General features: G+C 45.5%; 1 protein-coding gene and 1 long non-coding RNA gene across 4 annotated transcripts in view; one reads left to right on the top strand and one right to left on the bottom strand.

Annotated features, from left to right (window-relative positions):
• LOC123386792 overlaps positions 1-1,266 on the bottom strand; it is a 9,902-nt gene extending 8,636 nt beyond the window's left edge. Inside the window, exon 1 of the long non-coding RNA XR_006601234.1 lies at positions 943-1,266. This is a non-coding gene — a long non-coding RNA (uncharacterized LOC123386792). The remainder of the gene's footprint in view (positions 1-942) is intronic.
• RABL2B (RAB, member of RAS oncogene family like 2B) lies at positions 242-23,902 on the top strand. Of its 3 annotated transcripts, none has more exons than XM_045062595.1 (9): positions 242-376; positions 2,043-2,212; positions 15,712-15,741; positions 16,833-16,912; positions 17,613-17,692; positions 20,642-20,753; positions 21,089-21,183; positions 21,551-21,634; positions 21,810-23,902. In XM_045062595.1, the coding sequence occupies exons 2-9, from the start codon at positions 2,106-2,108 to the stop codon at positions 21,888-21,890; spliced, it is 669 nt and encodes a 222-aa protein (XP_044918530.1). In that variant the 5' UTR covers positions 242-376; positions 2,043-2,105; the 3' UTR covers positions 21,891-23,902. The 3 variants fall into 3 exon arrangements, with proteins under 3 accessions (XP_044918530.1, XP_044918528.1, XP_044918529.1); XM_045062593.1 differs by lacking the exon at positions 16,833-16,912 and adding an exon at positions 14,825-14,886 and having other exon boundaries at positions 15,712-15,843; positions 21,086-21,183; XM_045062594.1 differs by having other exon boundaries at positions 243-376; positions 21,086-21,183.

Below are 23,902 nucleotides of genomic sequence, written 5' to 3'. Positions count from 1 at the left end.
AGAAGAAATGAAACTGCCACGAGCTACTCTGTCACAAATTCCTACACCAAGATGGAAAACACAATCCAGCTGCATTTATCCACGTTGCCTGACTTGAACGTCGCAGGAAGCCCACCCGGCACACTCCCGCCGCCCGGCCTCCAGCCCGCCCGACTCAGCACCGGCGGCGGTGCACGCAATCACCTGAGGTCCTCCCGGCCGGCACCGCGCTAGCCAGCCCGCGCCCAGGAGGGGTCCTTCAGGCCTCCGGCCGGGCAGCCCTCCTCCGGGTCCTTGCGCGGTTGCGTAGCAGCTGCGAGGACGCCGACTGAGCCGGAAGCGGAGCGCGGCGCGGAGTAAGTCCCCGGCTGGCCCGCGGGGTCCGAGGCGGGACCGGGTAGGAGAATGACGCGATTCGGGGCGGAACGGGGACTGGGGCGGGACGCGACCGGGGCGGGGTGGTCCGGGGACCGGGACAGGATCGGGATGCATAACCGGCGGGCGCGGACTGGGGAATGGTTGGCCACAGGCGGGCCAGCCTGCGGAGTCCGTGGTCTTATTTGTTTCCCCACAGCAGGCTCAGCTTTGGGACCCACCATCCCTAGGCCCTAGGCAGGAGAAGGACGCGTCGTTGGGTGCACGCAGCGATCTGGGGGCGAGGGCAGTCCAGCCTGACAGGGAAGGTTGGTTCCGAGATGTGTTGAATGCCAAAAAAAAAAAAAAAAAAAAAAAAAAAAAGTTGAATGAAAGACAGCTTGCGCACTGGATGGTGAGGACAGTGACAACCATTGAAACTCTTCGAGCTTGAAGTTAACAGGGTTGGGTTTGGCTTTGGAACAGGTCACTCTGCTCCAGGGTGAAGTGGAAGGGGCACCCCTTCATTATGCTTACCAAGCATCTGCCACTTCCCAGGCACTGCTCATGAAGCCGAGGGTACCTGGGTAAACAAGGCTCAGTACCTACCTGCGGAGAGGCAATGGCACTGCAGTGGTACAATCAGGGAAACTCGGGATCCTGTTGGTATTTTACACCCTCCACGGTATTCACGCTCTGGCCGTCGCTCTTGCCACAGCAGACTGCCAACATCGTGTCTCCTTTCTTCTGAACCCAGCACAAGGTCTGCTCGTGGTGAATGCTCAGTAAGAGCCTATGGCGTCATTTCTGTGTGCCTAATTACCTCAGAGTCTGGACTATTGTACATTCTCAGTACAATTTTAAAGAAGGTTCTGTTTGGGAGTGAGGAAAGAACAGAGCTAGAGATGATGTCACACCTAGATGTTGTCACTGGGTGGCCGGCACTGTCTTGTACAGATGAGGGATGTGAGGATTGATGTTTGGGGTGGGCAGGACTTAAGTATTTGTGTTTTCACATGGTATTTGTCCCTGTGTGGCAGAATCTACTAGTCCAAGTCTGGTAGGCAGTTGCCTACTTGAGTCTGCTGCCAAGAGAAGCAATCTTGGTGTAGGTACAGATTTGGCATCGTCAGCATTTAGAAGATACTTGAAATAACCTTAGAGAAGAGGGTCTGTGGAATGTCCACAGTGAGAGAGGAAGAAACAGCTACTGATTGAAGCAGGGTGAAAAGTGAAGGGGAGGTGAGAGGCATGAGGTGGGTGGTCAGGAATGCACATTAGGTGTCTCTGGCTGTGTGGGCTGTCGTTCAGTGAGAAGAGCTCAGGTTTATGGAGGACTGTCTCTGTCTCACACTGATTGTATGACGTGGGCACTGGTTTTTGTCCTTGTTTTACCAGTGAGAAACTGGTGTACGTACAGTTTGTAAAATACTGTCTTTTGAGGTGGGAGTGGAAGGTGTGGCCGTGAACATGGCTGTAGTAAAGAGACGACATAGGGTCCACCACCTGAAGAGGATTTGGGTGGGGACAAGATTACAACCCCACAGTGAAGCAAGTGACAGCCAGGTTGGTGGTGAGTAGAGAAGGATGTAAGTGTGTCCTTGGGCCCTGCTCTCATCAGCTCCTTCTCTCCCCAGTCCAGGAAGAGGAAGAAATAGATTTGGAAACTTCCCATCATTTTAACAACAGCCTCTTCTTGAACTTCCCAGACAGTGACAAGACCCCCTACACACACACCTACCCCAGGCTGAACAGCCAGGAGCCAGGAGCCAATGGCCAGCGACAGAGCCAAACCCTGTGAGCTCGACCAAGAGAAATATGATGCTGATGACAACGTGAAGATCATCTGCCTAGGAGACAGCGCTGTGGGCAAATCCAAGTATGTTGGGAGATGAGGGAAGAAAGACCAGTCCCAGCGCAGGTCAGGGTTATTAGAAAAACCTGCTGGAGGCACAGAGGATCATGACTTCTGTAGGGGTGGTAGGGAATAGTCTTGGTTGGAGCCCAGGTGGGGGGGGTGGGGGGTGAGGGGGAACACATCAGCAGCTGTGTGTGTTGCAGGAGGGCAGAGCAAGTCATAAGGACTGAATAAATCAAGCTTTTTCCATGAGTCCTAGCAGCAGATATGGGCAGGTCACCCTGGAGACTACTGAAGCAGTCCAGGGTGAGGACATCAGAGCCAGGGGATCCTGCATGTGCTGTGTGGGCGAGTCTGTGAGGCAGAAACAGTGGGAATGGAGACCCGGTGACAGATTGATTAGAAGTGGTGCAGATGCTTTCTTGGAGGAACCCATCCAGATTAAGCAGAGTAGAAAGAAATGACGACTGGCTGTGATCAGTGTGGAGACTGGCTGCATCATAACTGGCTCCAGTGCCCATGTGCACAGTTTGGGACTCCCACCTGTAGGGTTGAGGAGGGGCTCTACAATGCTGGCAGATCCCACACCTCCCATTCTGCCTTCTCAGCTTGAGTCTTGTCTCCTAGGTGCTCCAGATCTACCTTGTCTTCCAGCTTCATCATTTATTACCTTACCCTTTGATTCCAAGGGCTTTGCTGGTTTTTAGGCCATCTTCATGAATTCACATTCTCTCTGCCCTATCCCATACGTACACACTGCAGCTCCAGTTTAGTGTCTTGCAGTGACTCTGACCATCCTCAACAACATGCCTGTACAACGAAAATGTGGGTGAGTGTTGTAGCATGGGGATATTACATAGTAAATAACACCCCCTTTTTCCCCAACCAAGTTTAGTATTTGCCAGCACACAGGGAGCAGGAATGGCAGGTAGGCAGGGAGCAAGCTGTCGGCTCATTAGCAGATGGGGGCTGTAGAGAGTGTAGCTTGGTGTGAGCCCCAAGATGGCCACCTTGCCAGCTTCCTTGGTGCTGCCCAGCCCCAAGTTCAATGCCAGTTTCTTACAAGCCTCACTTAGGACGACAAACACAAAGTAGTAATACAAGACTTCATCGATTACCACAGTGTTGGCCACTGGGGCCGCCCCAAGCACCAGACTTTCTCTGAAATGCCTTTCTTGTTCACACAGCACATTCGTGCCTCTTGATTCCATTTCCTGTTTGCACCTGTGTTTCTGGCCCCCCAAGCCTCTGTTGAGGGTGGACTCTAATGATGTAGTTCTTCCACTGCTTGTGAGCAGGTGTCCTCAGATCTGGTCACTGCCTCCTGAGGGGGGCTTTTCCTTCGCTCCTGCATGTGCCCCCATCCTTTCTCCATTGTATAATCTTAGTTCTCTGATGAAATATTTGACCGTATATGTGTCGGCTTATTTCTGGGCTCTCTATTCTGTTCCATTGGTCTATATATCTGCTCTTAGGGGAGTATCATTAAGATACGATCCTACATTTTCTTCTCAAAGTTTTATAGTTTGGGGCACCTGGATGGCTCAGTCGGTTGAGCGTCCGACTCATTATATCAGCTCAGTTCATGATCTCACAGTTGTAATATCAAGCCCCACATCGGGCTCCAGGCTGAGCATAGAGCCTGCTTGGGATTCTCTCTCTCTCTTTCTCTCTCTCTCTCTCTCTCTCTCTCTCTCTCTCTCTCTCTCTCTGTGCCCCTCCTCTATTCACATGCACACTCTCTCTCAAATAAACAAATGTTAACAAAAAATAAAAGTTTTATAGTTTCAGCTCTTAAGTTTAGGTCTTTGATCCATTTTGAGTTAACTTTTGTATATGGTGTGAGGGAAGGGACTCACCTTCATTCTTTGGCATGGCAATATCCAGTTTTTCCAGCAGCATTTGTTTAAGAGACAATGCTTCCCCCCACATTAAATGGTCCTGACACCCTTGTCAGACATCAGTTGACCATGTATGTGAGGGTTTATTTCTCAAGTGTCTATTCAGTTGGTCTGTATGTTCATATTATTTGTGCCAGTACCACACTATTTTAAGTATTATAGCTTTGTGTGAAGGTTTGACCTCAGGGAAATGTGAGTCCCTCAATTTTGTTATTCTTTCACAAGATTGTTTTGGCTACTTGGGATCCCTTGAAATTCCATATGAATTTTGGGATATGTTCTTTTATTTTGCAAAAATGTCATTGGGATTGAGATAAGGATTGCATTGAATCTGTGGATTGGTTTGGGTAGTATTATCTACTTAACAACAGTAAGCCTTCAAATCCATGAACACTGATATCTTTACATTTATTTATGTCTAGTTTAATTTCTTTCAGCAGTGTTTTATAGTTTTAGTGTACAAGTATTATGTCTCCTTGGTTAAATTCCCTTTTCATTGCCAGTGTATGGAAATACTATTTTTGTGTGTGGAATTTATATCTTGCAGCTTTGCTGAATTATTAGCTCTGTTACTGTTTTTGTGGACTTTTTAGCGTTTTCTATGTATAAAATCATTATCTTTAAATAGAAATAATTTTACTTCCATCTTTCCAATTTGGATGCCTTTTATTTCCTTTTCTTGCAAAGGTGCCTGTGTTAGGGGCTTCTTGCAGCTGGTGTATTTGACTTAAGCACCTGGGTGGCTCAGTCAGTTGAGCGTCTGACTCTTGATTTCAGCTCAGGTCATGATTTCACAGTTCATGGGATTGAGCCCCATGTCAGGCTCTGCACTAACAACATGGAGCCTGCTTGGGATTCTCTCTAAATAAACATTAAAAAAAAAAAAAAAAAAAAAGAATATACCAGCTATGACCTGATGGATAAGGGTGGATGAGAGGTATAAGCCAGCCCTGAGCTCCCACTTTGGGGAAGTGAAAGCCCTGGGCTTGTTTTGACTGAAGGTGCACTTTCAATACACCCACAAGAAAAAGTCCCAAGATTTATTACTTACGGATCCCAGAAGTGGGAGTGAAATGAGCCAGAGGAAGGGCAGCTCTCCATCCTGGGTCACCAGCAAGCACTTATAAGGTGTTTGGGGGTGGAGGTCACTCACTTTTTGCAGGCTCAAATCTAAGTGGCTGTTTAAAAAAAAAAAAAAATTTAATTTACTTATTTTTTGAAGGAGGCTCCATGCCCAGTGTGGGGCTTGAATTCACAAGCCTGAGATTTAAGAGTCACTTGCTCTATGACTGAGCCAGTCAGGCACTCCCTCAGTGGTTATTTTAGAAGGTGCCAGGGAAAGACAAAGTGGGAACTTGGGCGGGCATCCTAAGCTTCAGGTTCTTATCTGCATTTCGAGACTCAGTGTGAGCAGCCTTGTCCTGCTTGTCAGATGCCTGAGCAGCAGCTCAGAATGGCTGTCTTCTCCCCATAGCGCTTGGACTGGAACTTCTACGGCTGTGTTGAATGGAAATGGCAAAAGTCAGATCCTTCTCCTGTTTCTGATCTTAGAGGAAAAGCTTTTAGTCCTTCACAATTAAGTATGATATTTATTACAGTCTTTTCGTGTATGGCCTTTATCCTGTTGAGGAAATACCTTCTATTGCTAGTAATTTAGTGTTTTTGTCATGAAATGGTATCAATTTTGGCAAATGCTTTTTATGCATTTATTGAGAATAGGTAGGATTTTTCCTTCAGTCTGTTAATATGGTGTGTTTTTTCCTACATTGAGCCACCCGTAAATTCCAAGAGAAATCTCCCCTGGTCACAGTATATGATCCTTTTTTTAGTATATGTGCTGCTGAAGCAAGCACGATATATGATCCTTTTAATATTAATTTGGTTGCTATTGCTGTGTTGAAGATTTTTACATCTATGTTTAAAGATACTGTTTGTTTTTCTTGTATGTCATTGTCTGGTTTTGGAATCAGGGTAATGTTGGCCTCCTAGAAAGAATTAGGAAATGCCCCTCCTCTTCAATTTTTTGGACAAGTTTGAGAAGGATTGGTGTTAATTCATTAAGTGCTTGGTAGAATTCACCAGTGAAGCTATCCAGTCTTGGCCTTTTCTTTATGGGAGATTTTTGGATACTGCTTACTTGGTATAGTCCATTCAGATTGTCTGTTTCTTCTTATATCAGTTTGGTAGTTTGCATATTTCTAGAAATTTGTGCATTTCCTCTAGAGTATCCAGTTTGTTGGCATACAGTTATTCATGGTAGTCTCTTTTTTTTTCTTTTTAAGTTTATTTATTTTGAGAGGCAGAGCCCGCAAGCAGGGGAGGCAAGAAAGAGAGAGTTGGGGGGAGACAATCCCAAGCAGGCTTCATGCCGTCAGCACATAGCCCAACATGGGGCTCGAACCCACAAACCATGAGATCATGACCTAAGCCAAGGTCAAGAGTCCAACACTTAAGCGACTGAGTCACCCAGGCGTCGCCATGGGATTCTCTTATCATGTTTTTTGTTTCTGTAAAATTGATGTTAGTGTCCCCAGTTCTGATTTTGATCAGATTTTGCCTTCTCTCTCTTTCCTTGGCCCAGCTAAAGGTTTATTGATTTTGTTGATCTTGTCAAAGACCTAATTATTGTTTTAGGGGTTTCTCCATTGTCTTTTGAGTCTCTATTTTGTTTATCTTCACTGAAATCTTTGCTACTACCTTCCTCTCATGAGCTTGTGTTTAGTTTGCTCCTTTGTGTCTAGTGTTTTAAGGTGTAGTTTGTCATTGATTTGAGATCTTCGTTCATTTTTAAGGTATGTGCTGAACGGGTATAAATTTTGCTCTTGGCACATCTTTGGCTTCATCCTTAACTTTTGGTTTGCTGTGTTTCATTTTCATTCATCTCAAGACATTTTCTTTTTTTTTTTTTTAATGTTTATTTATTTTTGAGAGAGAGACAGACAGAGCGTGAGTGGGGGAGGAGCAGAGAGAGAAGAAGACACAGAATCAGAAGAAGGCTCCAGGCCTCTGAGCTGTCAGCACAGAACTCACAGACATGAGTCAGACACTGTCATGACCTGAGCCAAAGTCAGACACTTAACTGGCTGAGCTACCCAGGCACCCCAAGTCTCAAGACATTTTCTAATTGTCCTTATGATTTCTTCTTAGACCTTTTGCTTGTTTAATACTGTGTTGTTTAATTTCCACATAGTTGTGAATTTTCTGGTTTTCCTCCTGCTATTATTTTTGGTATCCTTCCATTCTGTTGGAAAAGATGCTTCCTATGATCTCAATCTTTTTAATTTTATTAAGACTTGTTTTATGTTATCACCTATGTTCACTTGAGAGACGTGCTGCTGCTGTTAGGTGTAGTGTGCTCTGTATGTGTGTTAGGTCTGACTGGTGTGTGCTATTCTTCAAGTCCTTGGTTTCCTTGTGGTTCTGCCTCAGCCATTCTCCCCATTGCTGACAGTGGGGTTTGAGATCTTAGTATATTCTCGTGCAGCTAGCTACAGCTCCCTTTACTTTTATCAGTGTTTGCTCCCTGTATTTGGGGACTCTGTTTTTAGGTGCATATATGTTTATAACTTTTATATTTCCTTGGTAGATTAAAAAAACTTTTATCAATGTGTAATATCCTTCTTTGTTTCGTAACTTGTGACTGAAAGTTTATTTTGTCTGACTCTAGTACAGCTGTCCCAGCTCCTTTTTAGATACTATTTGAATGGATTATCTTCATCTTTTGTTTTCAACCTTTTTGTGACTTTGGGTCTAAAGTGAGTCTCTTACACATAGTACATGCGTGGATCAGCTATTTTCATGTATTCTGCCAGTATTCTCACTCTTAATTGGAGAGCTTTATCCATGGACATTTGAAACAACAGTAATTGAAGCAATTACTGGTGAAGAAGGACTTATTTCTGCCATTTAGCTGTTTGTTTTCTGTGTCTTTTGGTTGTTTTCCTCAATTACTTTAATATTTTTTTTATTGATTTTTTTTTGCAGTGTGCTATTTTGATTCTCTTTTCCCTTTTTTTGTATAATTCTTTAATTGTTTCTTAGTGGTTTCCCTGAAGACTACAATTAATATCTTAAACTTATAACAACCTATTTAAATATTACCAGTTTGTATCAGTGGTACACCAACACTCTGTTCCTAGATGTCTCCATCCCAGACCTTCGTATTGGTTTGTTACAGACTGCATCTTTATATGTTCAGTGCTCGTTAACTTAGATTTATAGTTATTGTTTTATGTATTTGCCTTTAAAAAATTTTTTAATGTTTATTTATTTTTGAGAGAGACAGAAACAGAGCACAAGCCGGGGAGAGGCAGAGAGAGGGAGGGAGACACAGAATCAGAAGCAGGCTCCGGGCTGTGAGCTGTCAGCACAGAGCCTGATACGGGGCTCAAACTCACGAACCTTGAGATCATGACCTGAGCTGAAATCGGACGCTTAACCGACTGAGTCACCCAGTACCCCTGTATTTGCCTTTTAAATCATATAGGAAAAAGGGGAGTTGCAAACCAAAAGTACAAGAATACTGGCTTTTATATTTACCTACATAGCTACATTTACTGAAGATCTTTACTTCTTCATACAACTTCCAATTACCATCTAGTGCCCTTTTGTGTTAACCTAAAAGAGACTCACTTTAGCATTTCTTGTAGGGCAAGTTCACTGGTAATGAGCTTCGTCAGCTTATCTTTATCTGGGAATGTCTTAACTTCTTAATTCTTGAGGGATAGTTTTCGGGATATAGAAATCCTGGTTGACAGCTTTTTTCTTTCAGGACCTTTTAAATATGTCATCCCACTGCCTTCTGACTTCAGTGGTGTCTGATGAGAAAGGGGCTGTTTGTCTTATTGAGGATTTTGTCTTTAGGGTTCAACAGTTTGCCTATGATGTGTCTCAATGTGGATCTCCGGGTTTATCGTGCTTGGAACGTGTGAAGCTTTCTGGGGGGGTGTGTTCGTGTCTCGTGTCAAGTTTAGGAAGTTTTTAGCCATTGTTTCTTCAGATCTCTCTTTTCTTTACGATGCATATGTTAGTTTGTTTTGTGTTGTCCCACACGTTCCTTAGGCCCTGCTCATTTTTATTCTTTCTTTCTTCTGCTTCTCCAACTGGATAATTTCAAGCACCTTATCTTCAAGTTTGCTGACCCTGTCTTCTGCCTGCTTAAATATGTTGTTGAAACCCTGTAGTGAGGTTATTTTGTTTTGTTTTGTTTTCATTGTAATTAACGTGCTTTTGTGCTCCAGAAGTTTTGTTGGGTTCCTTTTCATAATTTTTATCTCTTTATTAATATTCTCATTTTATTCATGTATCATTTCCTGATTTCTTTAATTCTTTGTCCATGAATTCCCTTAGCCCTTTGAGCATATTTAAGATACTCAATTTTGATAATTGATGAGTAATTCCAATGTTTGCATTTCTTTTGGAGTTGATTCTGTCAGATTCTTATTTTCATGAGAATGGGTCATATCTTCTCATTTCTTTGTAAGCTTTGGAGTTGTTTTGATGAGAATTAGACAGTCTGAGTGTTTTAATGTGACAACTTTAAAAATCAGATTCTCCCACTCTTCAGGCATTGCTGATTTCCCCTTGTTTGGGGCTAGAGTTGTCTATTTGTAATTTTTCCAGACTATTTTCACAAAGTGTGTATTCCTTGTGTGTGGTCACTGATGTTTCTGTTCTATTATCTGTGGTCAGATAGTGACCTGACAAAGATTTCCTTAAACTTCTGGCTCCAAAAATAGAAAGAAAAACTAAGATCTTCCTAGCCCTTGAAATCTCCAATATACACCAGCACGAGAAACCTGAAGCCTGAGAGAGCTGAGACCTAATTGAGCAAAACATGTGACCCAGACTTATTGAGGGCAGTATCTCTCCGGCACCCCAGACCGTAGCCAGAACCTTGGAGCACAGCTCACCAAGTTGGTGCGGCAGGCCTGAGGGATGGGCAGCTGCCGCTGGTTGACACACGTTGCCCTTCTACGGGGATCAGCACTCTGTTGCCACCTAGTGCTGTCCTGCTTCTGTGTGTCCACTCAGGTTCCGGAGTTCTGAATTGGTTCGTTCTGATCATCTTTTCCAGTTTACTGGGTATTTCAGGTGGGGGTTGATCCCCCTAGAACCTCCTACTTCCCCATTTCATTAACGGCCTCAAGGTTCATCTCTTCCCGGTACAGATACTCAATTGCTCCCACTTGCTTAATTGATGAAACGGTTAACCCCACTCAACTATAGCGATGCCTTTGTCCTAAATGCAATGACCGCACATGTGGTTGCATGTATTTTAAGGGCTTACTTATTGTCTGTCTTGACAGGGATCTTCATCTGTTTTGTTCAGTGTTATGTCATGACACCTACCATAGTATCTGCTAAGTGGTGAGCAACTTAGTAAATTTGTTTTTAACTAGTTTGTACTAAAATTGTCTACTCTTCTGTTGAAGAACATTTCCAATGTTATCATTTTTATGATATTAAATACAATACTGCCGTGAATATTTTTGTGCCTACCATCTTGGGCACACACTTAGGCCTGGGGTGAAATGGCCTAGTTTCAAGATTACCTCAAACATTGAGATATCCAAATTGCTCTCCAAAATAGTTATATCAAATTTATGCTGCTGCCAGCACAGTACAAAATCCCCAACATTCAGTGTCATGTGACTTTCTGAATTGTGCGTCTGAAGGGATGTGAAAGCTACTTCATTTTAATTTGCATTAAAGTTATTAAATTATTAAAACACTGAGCATCTTTTTATATGTTCATTAGCTATTCACCTGTTTGTATTCTTAGTGCACAGGCTGTCTGTGTGCTCTCTCACTTGCGTATCAGAGCTGTTCATATTTTCTGTGTATTCATGCTTGTCAGTTACTAGCATTGCAGACATCTCCCAACCTGTGGTTTTTGTTTGCCTCTTTTTTAAATTTAAATCCAAGTTAGTTAACATACAGTGTAATAATGGTTTCAGGAGTAGAACCCAGTGATTCATCACTTACATATATAACACCCAGTGTTCATCCCAACAAGTGTCCTCTCTCATGCCCATCACCCATCTGGCCCATCCCCCGCCCACCTCCCCTCCAGCAACCCTCAGTTCTCTGTATTTAAGGGTCTCTTGTGGTTTTTGTCCCTCTCTGTTTTGCTTTTTTTTTTCTCTTTTCATTTTGAAATAATACAGATTCACAGGATGTTGCACAGAGTGTACAGAGAGGGCCTGTGCACCCTTCACCCAGCTTCCTCAATGATAATATCTTAAGTTACTGTAGAACATTATCAAAATCAGAAAATTGGCATTGGTTTGATGCATGTATAATTCTGTGTCATTTTATCACATGTGCAGATTTATGCAACTATCAATGGAATTAAGATACAAAACTTTGGTCATTCTACCCATTTATAGTCACACCCACCCCACCTCACTTTCCACCACCCCTAACCCCTGTAACCACCAATTGATTCTCCATCTCTATAATCATGTCATTTTGGCTATGTTGTGTAAATGGAATTATACAACCTGTGACCTTTTTCACTCAGCATAATATCCTTACAACCCATCCAAGTTGTTGCACTATGAATAGTGTGCTCCTTTTTGTTGCTGAATAGTATTTCATGGTAGATGGCCACGGTGTGGTTTTCCAGACTTTTCCAGTCACCTGTTAAGTGACATTTCAGTTAATTCTGGGTCTTGGCTAGTACACATGAAGTTGCTGTGAACACATGTGTGGGTTTTGGCACGAATGTAAGTTTTTATTTCATTTCATGGCTAGACCATACAGTGAGTATATGTTTGATTTGTTAAGAAACTACAAGGTATTTATTCAAAGAATACAAAAATGCTGATTTGAAGGGGCACATGCACCTCAATGTTTACAGCAGTGCTATCGACAACAGCCACCTTATGGACAGAGCCCAAATGTCCATTGACTGAGGAATGGGTAAAGAAGATGTGGTATGTATATATACAATGGAATACTAAAAGAAGACTAAAAGAATTTCATTCAAAAAGAATGAAGTCTTGCCATTTGCAGCAACGTGGATAGAACTAAAGGGTACTATGCTAAGCAAAATAAGTCAGAGAAAGATACCATATGATTTCACTCATGTGGAATTTAAGAAACAACAGATGAACATAGGGGAAGGGAAGGAAAAATAAGATAAAAACACAGAGGGAAGCAAGCCATAGGAGACTCTTAAATACAGAGAACAAACTGAGGGTTGCTGGAGGGGAAGTGGGTGGGGGATGGGCTAGATGGGTGATGGGCATTAAGGAGGGTACTTGTTGGGATGAGCCCTGGGTGTCATATGTAAGAGATGAATCACTGGGTTCTACTCCTGAAGCCAGTGCTACACTGTGTGTTAACTAACTTGAATTTAAATAAATAAATGTTTTAAAAAAAGAAATAAAATTATTTTCCAAAATGTCTGTTTTCCCACCAGTAATGTGTGAAAGATGCAGTTTTTTCTGCATCCTTGCCAACATTTAGTGTTATTGCTAATTTTTATCTTAGCCATCGTGGCAGGCATGTAGTGATAGCTCAGCATGGTCTTACTCTCCATGTCCCTAATGCCTGGTGATGTAGAACATCTCCTCTTTGGTTACGTGTCTCTTCATGCCTTCTGCTCGTTTTCTAATTGAGAGTTTTTTTCATTGTAGAGTTTTGGCTATTATTTTTCCAGGTACTGGTCTTTGCTGGATGTGCTCTTTGCAAACATTTTCTCCTGTTGAGAGCTTGTCTTCCCCTGTCTTGTAACAAGCTATTTCATAGAGCAGAAGGTTCTACTTTTCATGAAGTCCATTTGTTTCTTTTATGGATCATGCTTTTGATGTTACTGAAGTCATGGACTTTGATCTCTACCAAGCCCTGGGTCCCAAAGATCTTTTTCCTGTGTTTTCTTGTAAAAGCTTTGTATTTTTACATTTACGTTTAAGTCTGTGATCAATTTCGTTTAATTTTTTTTTAACGTTTATTTTTTTTATTTTTGAGACAGAACATGAATGGGGGGAGGGGCAGAGAGAGAGGGAGACACAGAATCAGAAGCAGGCTCCAGGCTCTGAGCCATCAGCCCAGAGCCCGACGCGGGGCTCGAACTCACGGACCGTGAGATCGTGACCTGAGCCGAAGTCGGACGCTTAACCGACTGAGCCACCCAGGCGCCCCTATCTGTGGTCAATTTTGAATTAACTTTTGTTTAAGGTATGAGGGTTTGGGGTAAAGGTTTATTTTTTCCTTTGTAGATACTCATTTGGCCCATCATTTGTTGAAAGACTGTCATTCCTCCATTGCCTTCTGCACTTTTGTGAAAAACCAGTTGGCTTTACTTCTGTGAGACTATTTCTGGGTTCTTTCTTGTATTCCATTAGTCTGTGTGTCTGTCCCGCTGCCAGTACCACACATCTTGCTTACAGTAGCTATAGTAAGTCTTAAAATTGGGTAGACTGATTCTTCCCATTTTATTCTTATTCACATTTGTTTCAGCTTTTCTAATTCCTTTGCCTGCCTACATAAGTTGTATGCAATCTTGACGATACCTATAAAACATCTTGCTAGAATTTTAATAGGCATTGCGTTAAGCCTGTATATCAATTTTAGGAGAATTGACATCGTTTTTTTATTGAGTTTTCCAATCCATAAACATAGTATGTCTCTCCATTTATTCAGATCTTTAATTTTTTTCATCAGTATTTTGTACTTTTCAACATACTAATTCCCCTCGATTCTTATTTTATTTTTTTTTTATCGAGAATGGATGTTGAGTTTTGCAGATGCATTTTCTCCATCAGTCAATATGATCCTGTGATTTTCTTCTTTAGGCAGTTGATATGTTAGATCGCATTCATTGATTTTCAGACATCGAACTAGTCTTGCACGCCTGAAATGCATCATACTTGGTCATGGTGTATAACTTCTTTTGTATGTTCCTGAATTCTGTTAATAATTTGTTGATGCTATATTCATGGAAGATATTGGTCTGTAGGGTTGTTTTTCTCTTCCTGTACTGTCTTTGACTGATTTTGATATCAGGATAAAGTGACTCCATAAAATGAATTCCCTCTTCTTCTGTTCTCTGGAAGAGATTGTGCAAAATTGATATTAATTCTTACAGTGTTTGGCAGAATTCTACCCTGAAACCATCTGGGCCTAGAGATTTATAGTGACAGAGCTATTCAAATGATCTCTTTCTTACTAGGTTAGTTTTGCTTGTTTGTGCTTTTAGGAATTGGCCCATTATTGAAGCTTTCTGTATTTTCATTTATTTCAAGCACATCTATAGTTGCTCATTTATGACAGCTACTTTAAAAACTTTGACAAATAATTTGAACATCTGTATCAGCACAGTGTTGGCATTTATTGATTATCTTTTTTCATTCACTTTGAGATCTTCCTTGATTCTTAATATGATGAATGATTTTTGGAAGAAACTTGGATATTTTGAAGATCATGTTATGAGACTCTGAATCTTATTTGAACCTTCTGTTTTAGCTGGCTTCCTGCAGCATTGCTTCAGTAGAAGAAGGGGGGAGGCAGCACCTGTGGTCTCCACTGGCACTGTGGGGTGGCGGCAGCGGGAGGGTGTCTCATTGCCATATGGTAGAGAAGAAAGTTCCAGCTCCCTATTAGGACAGCTTGGTAATGTTGTTGAGGTACCCCCCAAGGGTGGAAATCTAAGCTCCCCACTGAGGCTACAGTTTTTCCTGTGGTGTTTGCATGCTAGTCATAGTCTAAATGTTTTTTGTCCTAGGCACTGGCTGTGCAGCAATAAACTAAAATTGCTTTCGTGGCCTCCCATTCTAGTCGAGAGAGGTAAACTGTCAATAAGTAAAATACTGAGTGTTTCTGTTGGTATTACCTACAGGGTAAGACAGAGTACAAGGTAAGATAGAACTTGCCTATCACAAGTAAGATCACCAGGGAAGGTCCCACTGCTCAGGTGACATTTGAGCAAAGCCCTGGAGGACCTCCAGAATATTAGGGGAATGGCTCTTGGGCAGAGGGCACAGTCTGCCTGGTGTCAGTTTCCTAGGCATAAAGCAGGGATCATGGTGTTTGTCAGTAGTGTGCAGAGGCAGGAACAGTGGGTCTGAGAGCCTCGCATGGACTGTTATATGAACTTGTGGTAATGTAGCCTGTTTTGTTATGAGGGGCTAGTAATGCTGATTCCAGGTTCCAGACTTAGAGAATGGGGTGATGCCACTAACTAGATAATTCAGGAACAAGGACAGGATGAGTGGGTTAAACGAACTCACTTTTAGATTTATTGAGTTCATGGTTCACACAGACTTCTCCAGTGTAGACATATGGCAGAGCTCCAAAGATCGGTCTTTATCCCTTCAACTAATATAGGTTACCAGCTGTTGTGGTGCTCCAAAAGAAGGAAGGTGGGGTCCCTGCCCTCCGGCAAAGCAGCTGTGGGTGCTGGATCGGTGTTACAACTAAGGGATGCCGGGCACTTAAGGGGAGTCAAGAAGAGGGTTGGGGGGCAGTTCCTGGGCATTGTCCTAAAAGGAAACTGTGTGGCTGTGGAATGAATGTCCCCAGCTTGTCAGCCTGGACAGGGGTTATGACGCGGGGCAAGGAGGAGGAAGGTTGAAGGATGTACCCTGATCACCTTGCACACTGTCCTTACAGACTTATGGAGAGGTTTCTCATGGATGGATTGTATCCTTCAAAGTTTGAAGTGCTCCTTGTTCCTGGGGCCCTTCTCCCCTCATGCCAACTCAACCTCACCGTTCACCCCTTTGCTCTGGGGAGGAGGGCTAGGTGAGTGAATGCATAGGTTTCCTTCACGACTGTTCTCACCAGTGTCCTATTTACATTCGCTTTACATCAGAAAGACAATAGAATGGCTAACAGTACCTGGTCACGTGCCTGGATTCAAACCCCACCTCCTCCTCCTTAGTAGCTCTGGCCTCAGGCAAGTCACTTAACCTCTCTGACCTCAAAGCTTGGGCTAATGCTTTAAAATTCTCTGGTATGAATGAACTTTGTAAAACAGGAACTGCTCCCTCCTCCTATGGATTGTCACGAGGTCTAGGCTTGGAGTGAGACACTCCCTGGCAACTGGGATGGTTTTAAAAAGCTTCCCACGTCAATCTACTAAGAACTGTGGCAGAAAAGAGCCCTGGAGTGTCCTGCTTCCTGCCCTGGGCCTTGACCCCCAAGGTGGAGCCTGAGTATATCTTGCTTCACCTTCCACCAAGTGCTTCTTTGCAGCTGCCCCTGCATCATCCCAGCTTTCCTGGTTTGACCACCCTGCATCTTGCAGCTTCAGGAAGTAATTCCCCAGGCTTTTTGTTGGGGTTTCATGTACAGGCAGTTCACAAACAGCTTGTCAGCTGTCTAGCTTGTAGAGACTAATTTTCCCTGGAATGGTCATGTTGCTGCCTAAGGCTGGGTTTCCTCTCTAGCCTGCAAGAGCCCTGTCCACGAAGAGGCTGGGGCCCCCATGGTTGCATTTTCCAAGTACATGATGCTGTTTATGATGGCTTCTCTTGTAAAATTCCATTCCATGCTGTCCCTGGTACTTAGATGGCCGGGATGTCTCCCAGCCTCTCCTGCCCTTCGCCTTTGCATGGAGTTTGTGCCAGTGATACTGGAAAGTGATCCTGTCTGCCACATTCATTCAGCTTAAAATCTAAAGAACTCCAAAAAGAAAAGGAGAGGGCCAGTTTCGTCACACCAGTGCCTCCCCCCCAAGCACCTTCCTTGCCTTCCTTTTCGTTCATCTCTTTTCCTTAACCTGAATGCAGTCAGCCGCAACAGCTGTCCACGTATGCCCTGACCCTGTACAAGCACACGGCCACGGTGGACGGCAAGACTGTCCTTGTGGGTGAGCAGCACAAGGCCGAGCCATAGACTCTCAAGGGCGAGGAAAGGGGAGGGGATGGAAGTCCCTGGGAGAGAGTCAGGCAGGGAGCAAATGAGACCCCCAGCAGAGACTAAGGGTGGTAGGAAGGACCGTGAGAGGAGCCTAGGGAGGGTGGGAGGAGGCACTCAAGACCTCCGTTCCAGCTCTCTGACCTGGTATTCTAATTTAACCAGCATAAAGAAATAACAGTTGTGGTCTGAATATCATCTTCCACAAAAGCTTTTAAGATTGTGGGGTCATAGCCTTCTGCTTGGTTAGGCCATGCACCCTGCCTGACTGTGTCTGCCATCTGTGGTCAACACACGTGGAAAATCAGCCTGGTTTTGACCTCGGAAGGTCCTGCATCTTGTGGGTGGGAGAACAGGGACACCTGCCTTCTCCCTTTTGGGACTTCCTGCCTGCGTTCTCCTTCCTCCTGGCCTGCCCATGTGTCTTCTTCTCACCCACCCCCATGCACCCCCATACACACACCTCCCACGGCACACCCAGGTGCGTTGTGTCCTGATGACGCACACATGCGCGCTGTGTGGTCTTCGTTCCTCCCTGTCCTCCCTGCAGGTTCTGTTTCTGCACACAGAGATCTGCACAGAGATGCTCAGTGTGTTCGGGTCTCTCTGCCCTCCGGCCCCATGAGGCAGTCAGAGCTGTGTTCATGTTGCAGACTTTTGGGACACAGCCGGCCAGGAGCGGTTCCAGAGCATGCATGCCTCCTACTACCACAAGGCCCACGCCTGCATCATGGTATGAAACCAGCCGGGCAGTGGACAGGCTGCCCTCTGGGCAAGCTTGAGGGGTGACCCGGCAGTGCTGAGCCCTCCTCACCAAGGCCGGGTGCTGGGGGAGAGGAACAGGGAAGCCTGGGGAGGTTTCAAACTACATGTGCTTCCAGAGGTTCTGAGTGTGAGCAGGCCCAGGTGAGCTTCGCTTCAAGTGGGTCCGGATGAGGAACCCCCGTCCAGGGGGAGGAACACACCCAGGGCCTCAGCATCAGGCATGCCATCTAAGGCAAATACAATCCTTTCCTGGTGGAGCCACCTACTCGGATAGGCTCTCGAGGCCCCCTTGACTGCCAGCTGGTGTTGCTCCCAAGTGGCCCCTTTCCTCTGTGCTGTCCAGAACACAGTCTTCAGAGGTCCCCCCAGAGCCACAGGATAAACAGTGCCATAAGAGGGCCTGAGGGAGGGCTAGGGAAGCACAGGAGAGCTGTGCAAGGCTGTGTCTCTAGGGCCTCCTGCCCAGAGTCCTGGCTCCATTCACAGGTTCCACTATCCCGTAACACAAAATCTCTTGAAATTTTCCAAATTGTAATACTAGGTAGTATCTCTAAGGGGACAGAACAAGGAGGTGACTGGGAAAGGCAGATGGGGGCAGTGCAGGCCAGCAGTCTCACCTGGAGGCTCACATAGTCAACATCTTTGACCTTGGAGAACTGGGAGGGCAAGGCCCAGCCATTTGTTTTGATTCTGCTCTGGCATTTGGGGCTTTGAGCCCACCTCCGTTTTCTCTCTGGGAGTGTACTCCTCCTGCCTCTGACCCCTCTCCATTGGCTCCATTTGGACTGTCTTCTGAAACCTGGGGATGTCTGTCCTGCCAGCATTCCTGCATGCCTGTATCTGCCGGTGCCTGCTGCATGGGGCCAGGCAGGTAGAAAGCACTCACCTGGTGATGAGCACCTGGGGATCTGCTAGTCCCAGAGGGAGCTGGGCTTCCACCCTCCACCTTGAACCACCTTGAAGTCTTGATGGGGTTGCTCCTCGTCCCAGCCAGCTCCTCCTCAGCTCTCAAAACAAGGAGAGGCAGCTCAGGAAACCAGACCTGGATGAAAGGTGATTGACAGTGATCATGGGAGGCAGCCTGATGTGAAGCCGATTGCAGAAGACTCATTACACGTGTCATTTAAATTCAAGACAGCATGGTCATTTGTTGAAATGGGGCCCGTGGGTACCACGGAAGAACCTCCGGGGGACCTCCTGCTGCCTCCAGGGTGGGGACCCATGCCCACTGCCATGCAGAGCAAGCCCCTGGCCCCGGGTGAGATCCATTTGGTCCCATGCAGGACTGGGTGGTTTGGAAGTAAGAGCAGCCATTCCATCAGGTTCCAGGGTTGTCCAGCTCTATCTACTGCGTGCCGGGGCCTTTGAGTCCATCCTGGAGGATGGCCTTTGAGGAGCTCCCACGAGGGTTGGAGGGACTCCATCCCTGCAGCAGCAACTTGAAGCGTCTCAGGACTTCTGGCCTCCCCTGTCCTTTGAGCCAGTCTGCAGTGTTCATGTTTATTGCTAATATTTTAAAATAGGTAGGGGCGCCTGGGTGGCTCAGTCGGTTGAGCGTCCGACTTCAGCTCAGGTCACGATCAGGCGGTCCGTGAGTTCGAGCCCCGCGTCAGACTCTAGGCTGATGGCCCAGAGCCTGGAGCCTGCTTCCGATTCTGTGTCTCCCTCTCTCTCTGCCCCTCCCCCGTTCATGCTGTCTCAAAAATAAATAAATGTTAAAAAAAAAATTTTTTTTTAAATAAAATAGGTAAAAAACTATAACTTGTAAACTGGTAATCAAATTACAAGCTACAAAATAATAAAAGATAGTCTTTCCATCTCCGGCCACCTACAACGGATGGTCGTGTGGAACTGCTCCAGCTTCCTGATCCAGAGGGACAAGCGGACACACAGCACCGGCCCCGTCACTTGAGGGCTCGCAGCTCCTTCCGCTACAACTGGCTGATTCTCCCCAAGACTGTGAGGAGGAGCCTGCGGCCCAGCAGGGGTTAGTGGTGGTTAGTGGTGGTCGTGAAGTGGAGACCTGGCCAGTGAACACCCACTGCCTCCTGCGTGTGGACCACTACCGACAACAAGAACGCTTGGACGACCTTCCCAGCATCAGGCCCAGGATCTGCAGCAACAAGCACCACTGCGATTCCCAGAGCCAGCGCAGCCCTCTGCAGCCAGAGCCTGGCGGCCGCGAAGACACACCTACCCCCTCCGCCAAAGCAGGAAAGATGCCGGCTGCCTGATGATGATGATGATGATGATGATGATGATGATGGATAGAAACTACTTTTAGGAAGTTTAAAATACAAAATGAATACGAGATTAAACAAAAGTTTAAAATTAAAAGTACATCAATAGTAACTAAAGGGGAGTTCTACAAGCATTTAAAATTATCACAAAGAAATTTTAAGACAAAGTTTAAGCAATAAAAATAAGAATAGACTAAGGGGGAGAAAAAGCAAAAATTTACAATTTGTAACAGACTATTGATTAGTACAATGGTACAACTTGGTTAAAATAGGTAAACGGAATTAGGTGACAACAGAGAAGGAATAAACTTTTTTTTTTTAAGATTTATTTTATTTTTAGAGAGTGCGGGAGAGAGGGACAGAGGGGGAGAGAGACTTCTTAGCAGGCTCCACACTTAGCACGGAGCCCAACGAAGGGCTGAGTCCCATGAACCTGGGATCACGACCTGAGCTGAAATCAAGAGTCAGACATTCAACCAACTGAGCCACGCAAGCATCCCTGGAATAAACATTTTAAAAACCACTTTTGGATCTGAGGCTCTGAGGACTTCCCTTAGAGGGGCGGGAACAAGTGCAGCCTTTCTTCACAGGGCCGCTTGCCTGCATGTGCACATCACGTGTGGGTGGGGTGCAGACACCGACAACCTGAGCTCTCTCCCCTCCTGTGTTCATTGCAGGTGTTCGATGTGCAGAGGAAAGTCACCTACAAGAACCTGAGCACCTGGTACACAGAGCTTCGGGAGTTCAGGCCAGAGATCCCGTGCATCGTGGTGGCCAATAAAATTGATGGTGGGGCCATCCCTGCATCTGCGTGTCAGCATTCCGTGGGGGACCCACCACCACACATTTCTTCCTCCATTCCTGGGGCAGTGAACCTTCAGTGATCTGTCCTCCTTCCCTCGTTTGCTTGCCATCAATCCCTTGCCAGTAAAGATACCAACTGAGGCAATCTTCCCTCTCCCCGAGACACAAATCCCTTTAAATGAACTCTTTCTAGGACATGTCCCCTGATTGCCCCTGCCTACCCCACTTTCTGGAATGGGGGCCTCCAGTGACCTGTCCTGCCAATTCCTGTCCTTGTCGCTTGATAGACAGGCCAGTGTTTTACCTTCTCTCTACAGCAGACATAAAGATGACCCAAAAGAGCTTCAATTTTGCCAGGAAGTTCTCCCTTCCCCTGTACTTTGTCTCAGCTGCTGATGGTACCAATGTTGTGAAGGTAATGGTGGACTGCAGAGGTAGTCTAGTGAGGTTAGGGAAGGCCAAATGGTGAAGGGACCAGGGAAGCTGCAAAGAGAAGGGCTGGCCACAGGGACGGTGGAGAGGACAGGTATTGCAGGGACTATGAGTGGGCAATCCAGAGCAATAGAACAGGAATGGGTCATTGTATTGACAGTAAGGGAGGTAATGGGCTGAGCTTGGCGAGAAAAAGTACATTGATGGGGAGAAGGTGAATTGAGGGGTGACCTTGCCGACTTTAGGGGTAGAGTATTGGGTGGACATATGACACAGACAGGGCATTGGCACCCACGGCCATGTCTTCCTTCCTTCTTTCCTTCCTTCCACCACCTCCACCTCACCCCCAGCTCTTCAATGATGCAATTCGATTAGCTGTGTCGTACAAACACAACTCCCGGGACTTCATGGACGAGGTTTTGCAGGAGCTTGAGGTAGGTCAGGCCAAAATTTGGGGTGGGATAAGGAAAGCAGCTTCTCCTTAGAGGGATGTGGAACATAACCCAGCCTTTTCAGGCAACACATGCCCATCACGCATGTGCCCCTAGAATTATCAGAGCTGTGCTCGGCATGTACAGGGCCAGACCTCACCTGCAACCTTGTTCACAGAACTTTGATTTGGAGCAGAAGGAAGAAGATGTGCCAGACCAAGTGCAGCGTGGCAGTCTTGAGAGCCTCTCCCCTTCCTGAGAGAAGGAAGCCTCTCTTCATGGACTTGGGGGGTGGGGGTTCTTTCAGAATACCCTCCCCTCAACAACCCTCCAGCTCTGAATTGAAAAACTCTTGCAGGCCATCCCCCTCTCTACCTCCTGCAAGCCCACCCATCCCCCCCACCCCCACCTCCATGGCCCATGATACCTGACCTTTCCACAGTTGCCACCCCCACCCCCGTACTCAGGGACAGGGATGGGGTCTGCGCAAGCAAGCGCCCTCGACAGGTATGAGAAGTCCAAGCAGAGCGTCAAGCAGAGTTAGAGATCAGTACCCGAAGCCTCCCTATGTTGTGTGGGGGCAGTGAAGAGCTTCAGGGAACATGCTTTGTGTATCCCTCAAATAAAAGGAAATTCAGGTGTGTTTTCTCTCCCAGAACTGACCTCAGGGCCTATTCATTGCCTTTCCACCAAGGGAATTATTTCTAATACCTTACCATCCCATTCCCACCTCTACAGATTTGGGGGGGGTGGGGGGGGTGCTCCATTCTTTTTCCTCTTACGTCTCCCAACCAACTTTTTTTAGAAATGGTTTTGAGCAGACAGCTGTTCATCCCACATGTTTCTCAGGGTACCTGGGTACTGCCAGCACACTGGTAAACTGAGGTCTAGATCACAGGACAGGTTGGCCATTAAAGTCAGGGAAACAGGTGACATGTCTAACGACACTTAATACCATGGCTCACCTATTTGGATTAGAAGAGCTTCCCGTAGCCCCCCCCCCCCCCACCTTGTTTTTTGAGACTATTTGGGCACTGCTTTGTGGGGCAGGGAGAAGGGCTGCCCTACTGCCTTTCCCACTTCTCTCCTGGACTTGGGGCTCACTGGTGTGTGTATGATCATCCTGTGCATTGTTTCCATTGCTTTCATTTTTATAGTAAAGCTTGACTTAACACAAACATTACACGTTATGTGCATGCTTGTGGGTCTGGATTTCACTGAGCAAAAACCCACAGAAAGAATTTGTGATCATCAGCTGATTAGGAGGAAGGTTGCCTTGACCTGACATGCGAGGGCAGCCCTGGTCAACTTTACTGACCATTTCAATGGAATTCAGCATTTTAAAAAGAATGAGTGTGTATTTGGGAAGAACAAGAAACAAGAACAAACCTTATTTGCCTTTAAATTACTAATTCTTACAATTTCAACTGAAAAGATGTAACTTGACCTGGGATTTGGGGGAATGTGTTACCCTGGTGAGGTGGGCCTTCAAGAATGTCAAAAACAAAACAAAAAACCTTTGGTGCTGTAAATGACTCGTAAGTATCTTTTTAACATAATGGCTTTATTGAGATATCATTCAAAGACCATAGAATTCACCATCAGTATTGGTTTTATGTAACCATTTGGAGTCAGGTTCCAAAGTGAGGGGAGCAGGAGAGGGTGGGAGGCCAGCTTCAGTCTCCTCTGCCTCAGAGTTGGTCCCACTTAGAGACCAGGAGCTTCTTGTGGAGGTCAGCTATTGTGGGACAGGGAGGGGGGTGCAGGTGGTGGCCCCTAGCCTCCAAAGCAAAGTGGCTCCTGCTGCGAGTCAGCAAAGGGCAGTTCTCTGGAGAAAAGGGCAGGGTTATCCATCAACACTTAAAGCAGCCAGGGGAGGAGTGCTCAGGCAGGGTGCCAGAAGCACCCATGGCCACCCACCTTCACATGCTCAGACCCACCTGCTGCTTAAAGTTCATTCCACCCTGACTAATACAGGGAACACCACCCCTGGATCTTTTTTTAAATAATTTATTGAGGTGAAACTTATATAACATAAAGTTAACCATTTTAAAGTAAACGACGCAGTCCCATTTAGTACAATTTCAATGCTGTGCAACTATCACCTCTGTCTAGTTCTAAAATATTTCCACCACTCAAAAGTAAAACCCCTTGCTCATCAAGCAGTTTCTCCCCCAGACCCCCTCCCTTCAGCCCCTAGCAAATTCTAAGCTGTATTCTATGGATTTACCTATCCTGAACATTTCATATAAATGGAATTATATACTGTGA

Source organism: Felis catus, chromosome B4 (assembly GCF_018350175.1).
Source record: "Felis catus isolate Fca126 chromosome B4, F.catus_Fca126_mat1.0, whole genome shotgun sequence".
Classification (NCBI taxonomy): domain Eukaryota; kingdom Metazoa; phylum Chordata; class Mammalia; order Carnivora; family Felidae; genus Felis; species Felis catus.
The sequence above is the reverse complement of the archived record's forward strand: the minus strand, read 5'-3'. Positions and strand labels throughout refer to the sequence as shown.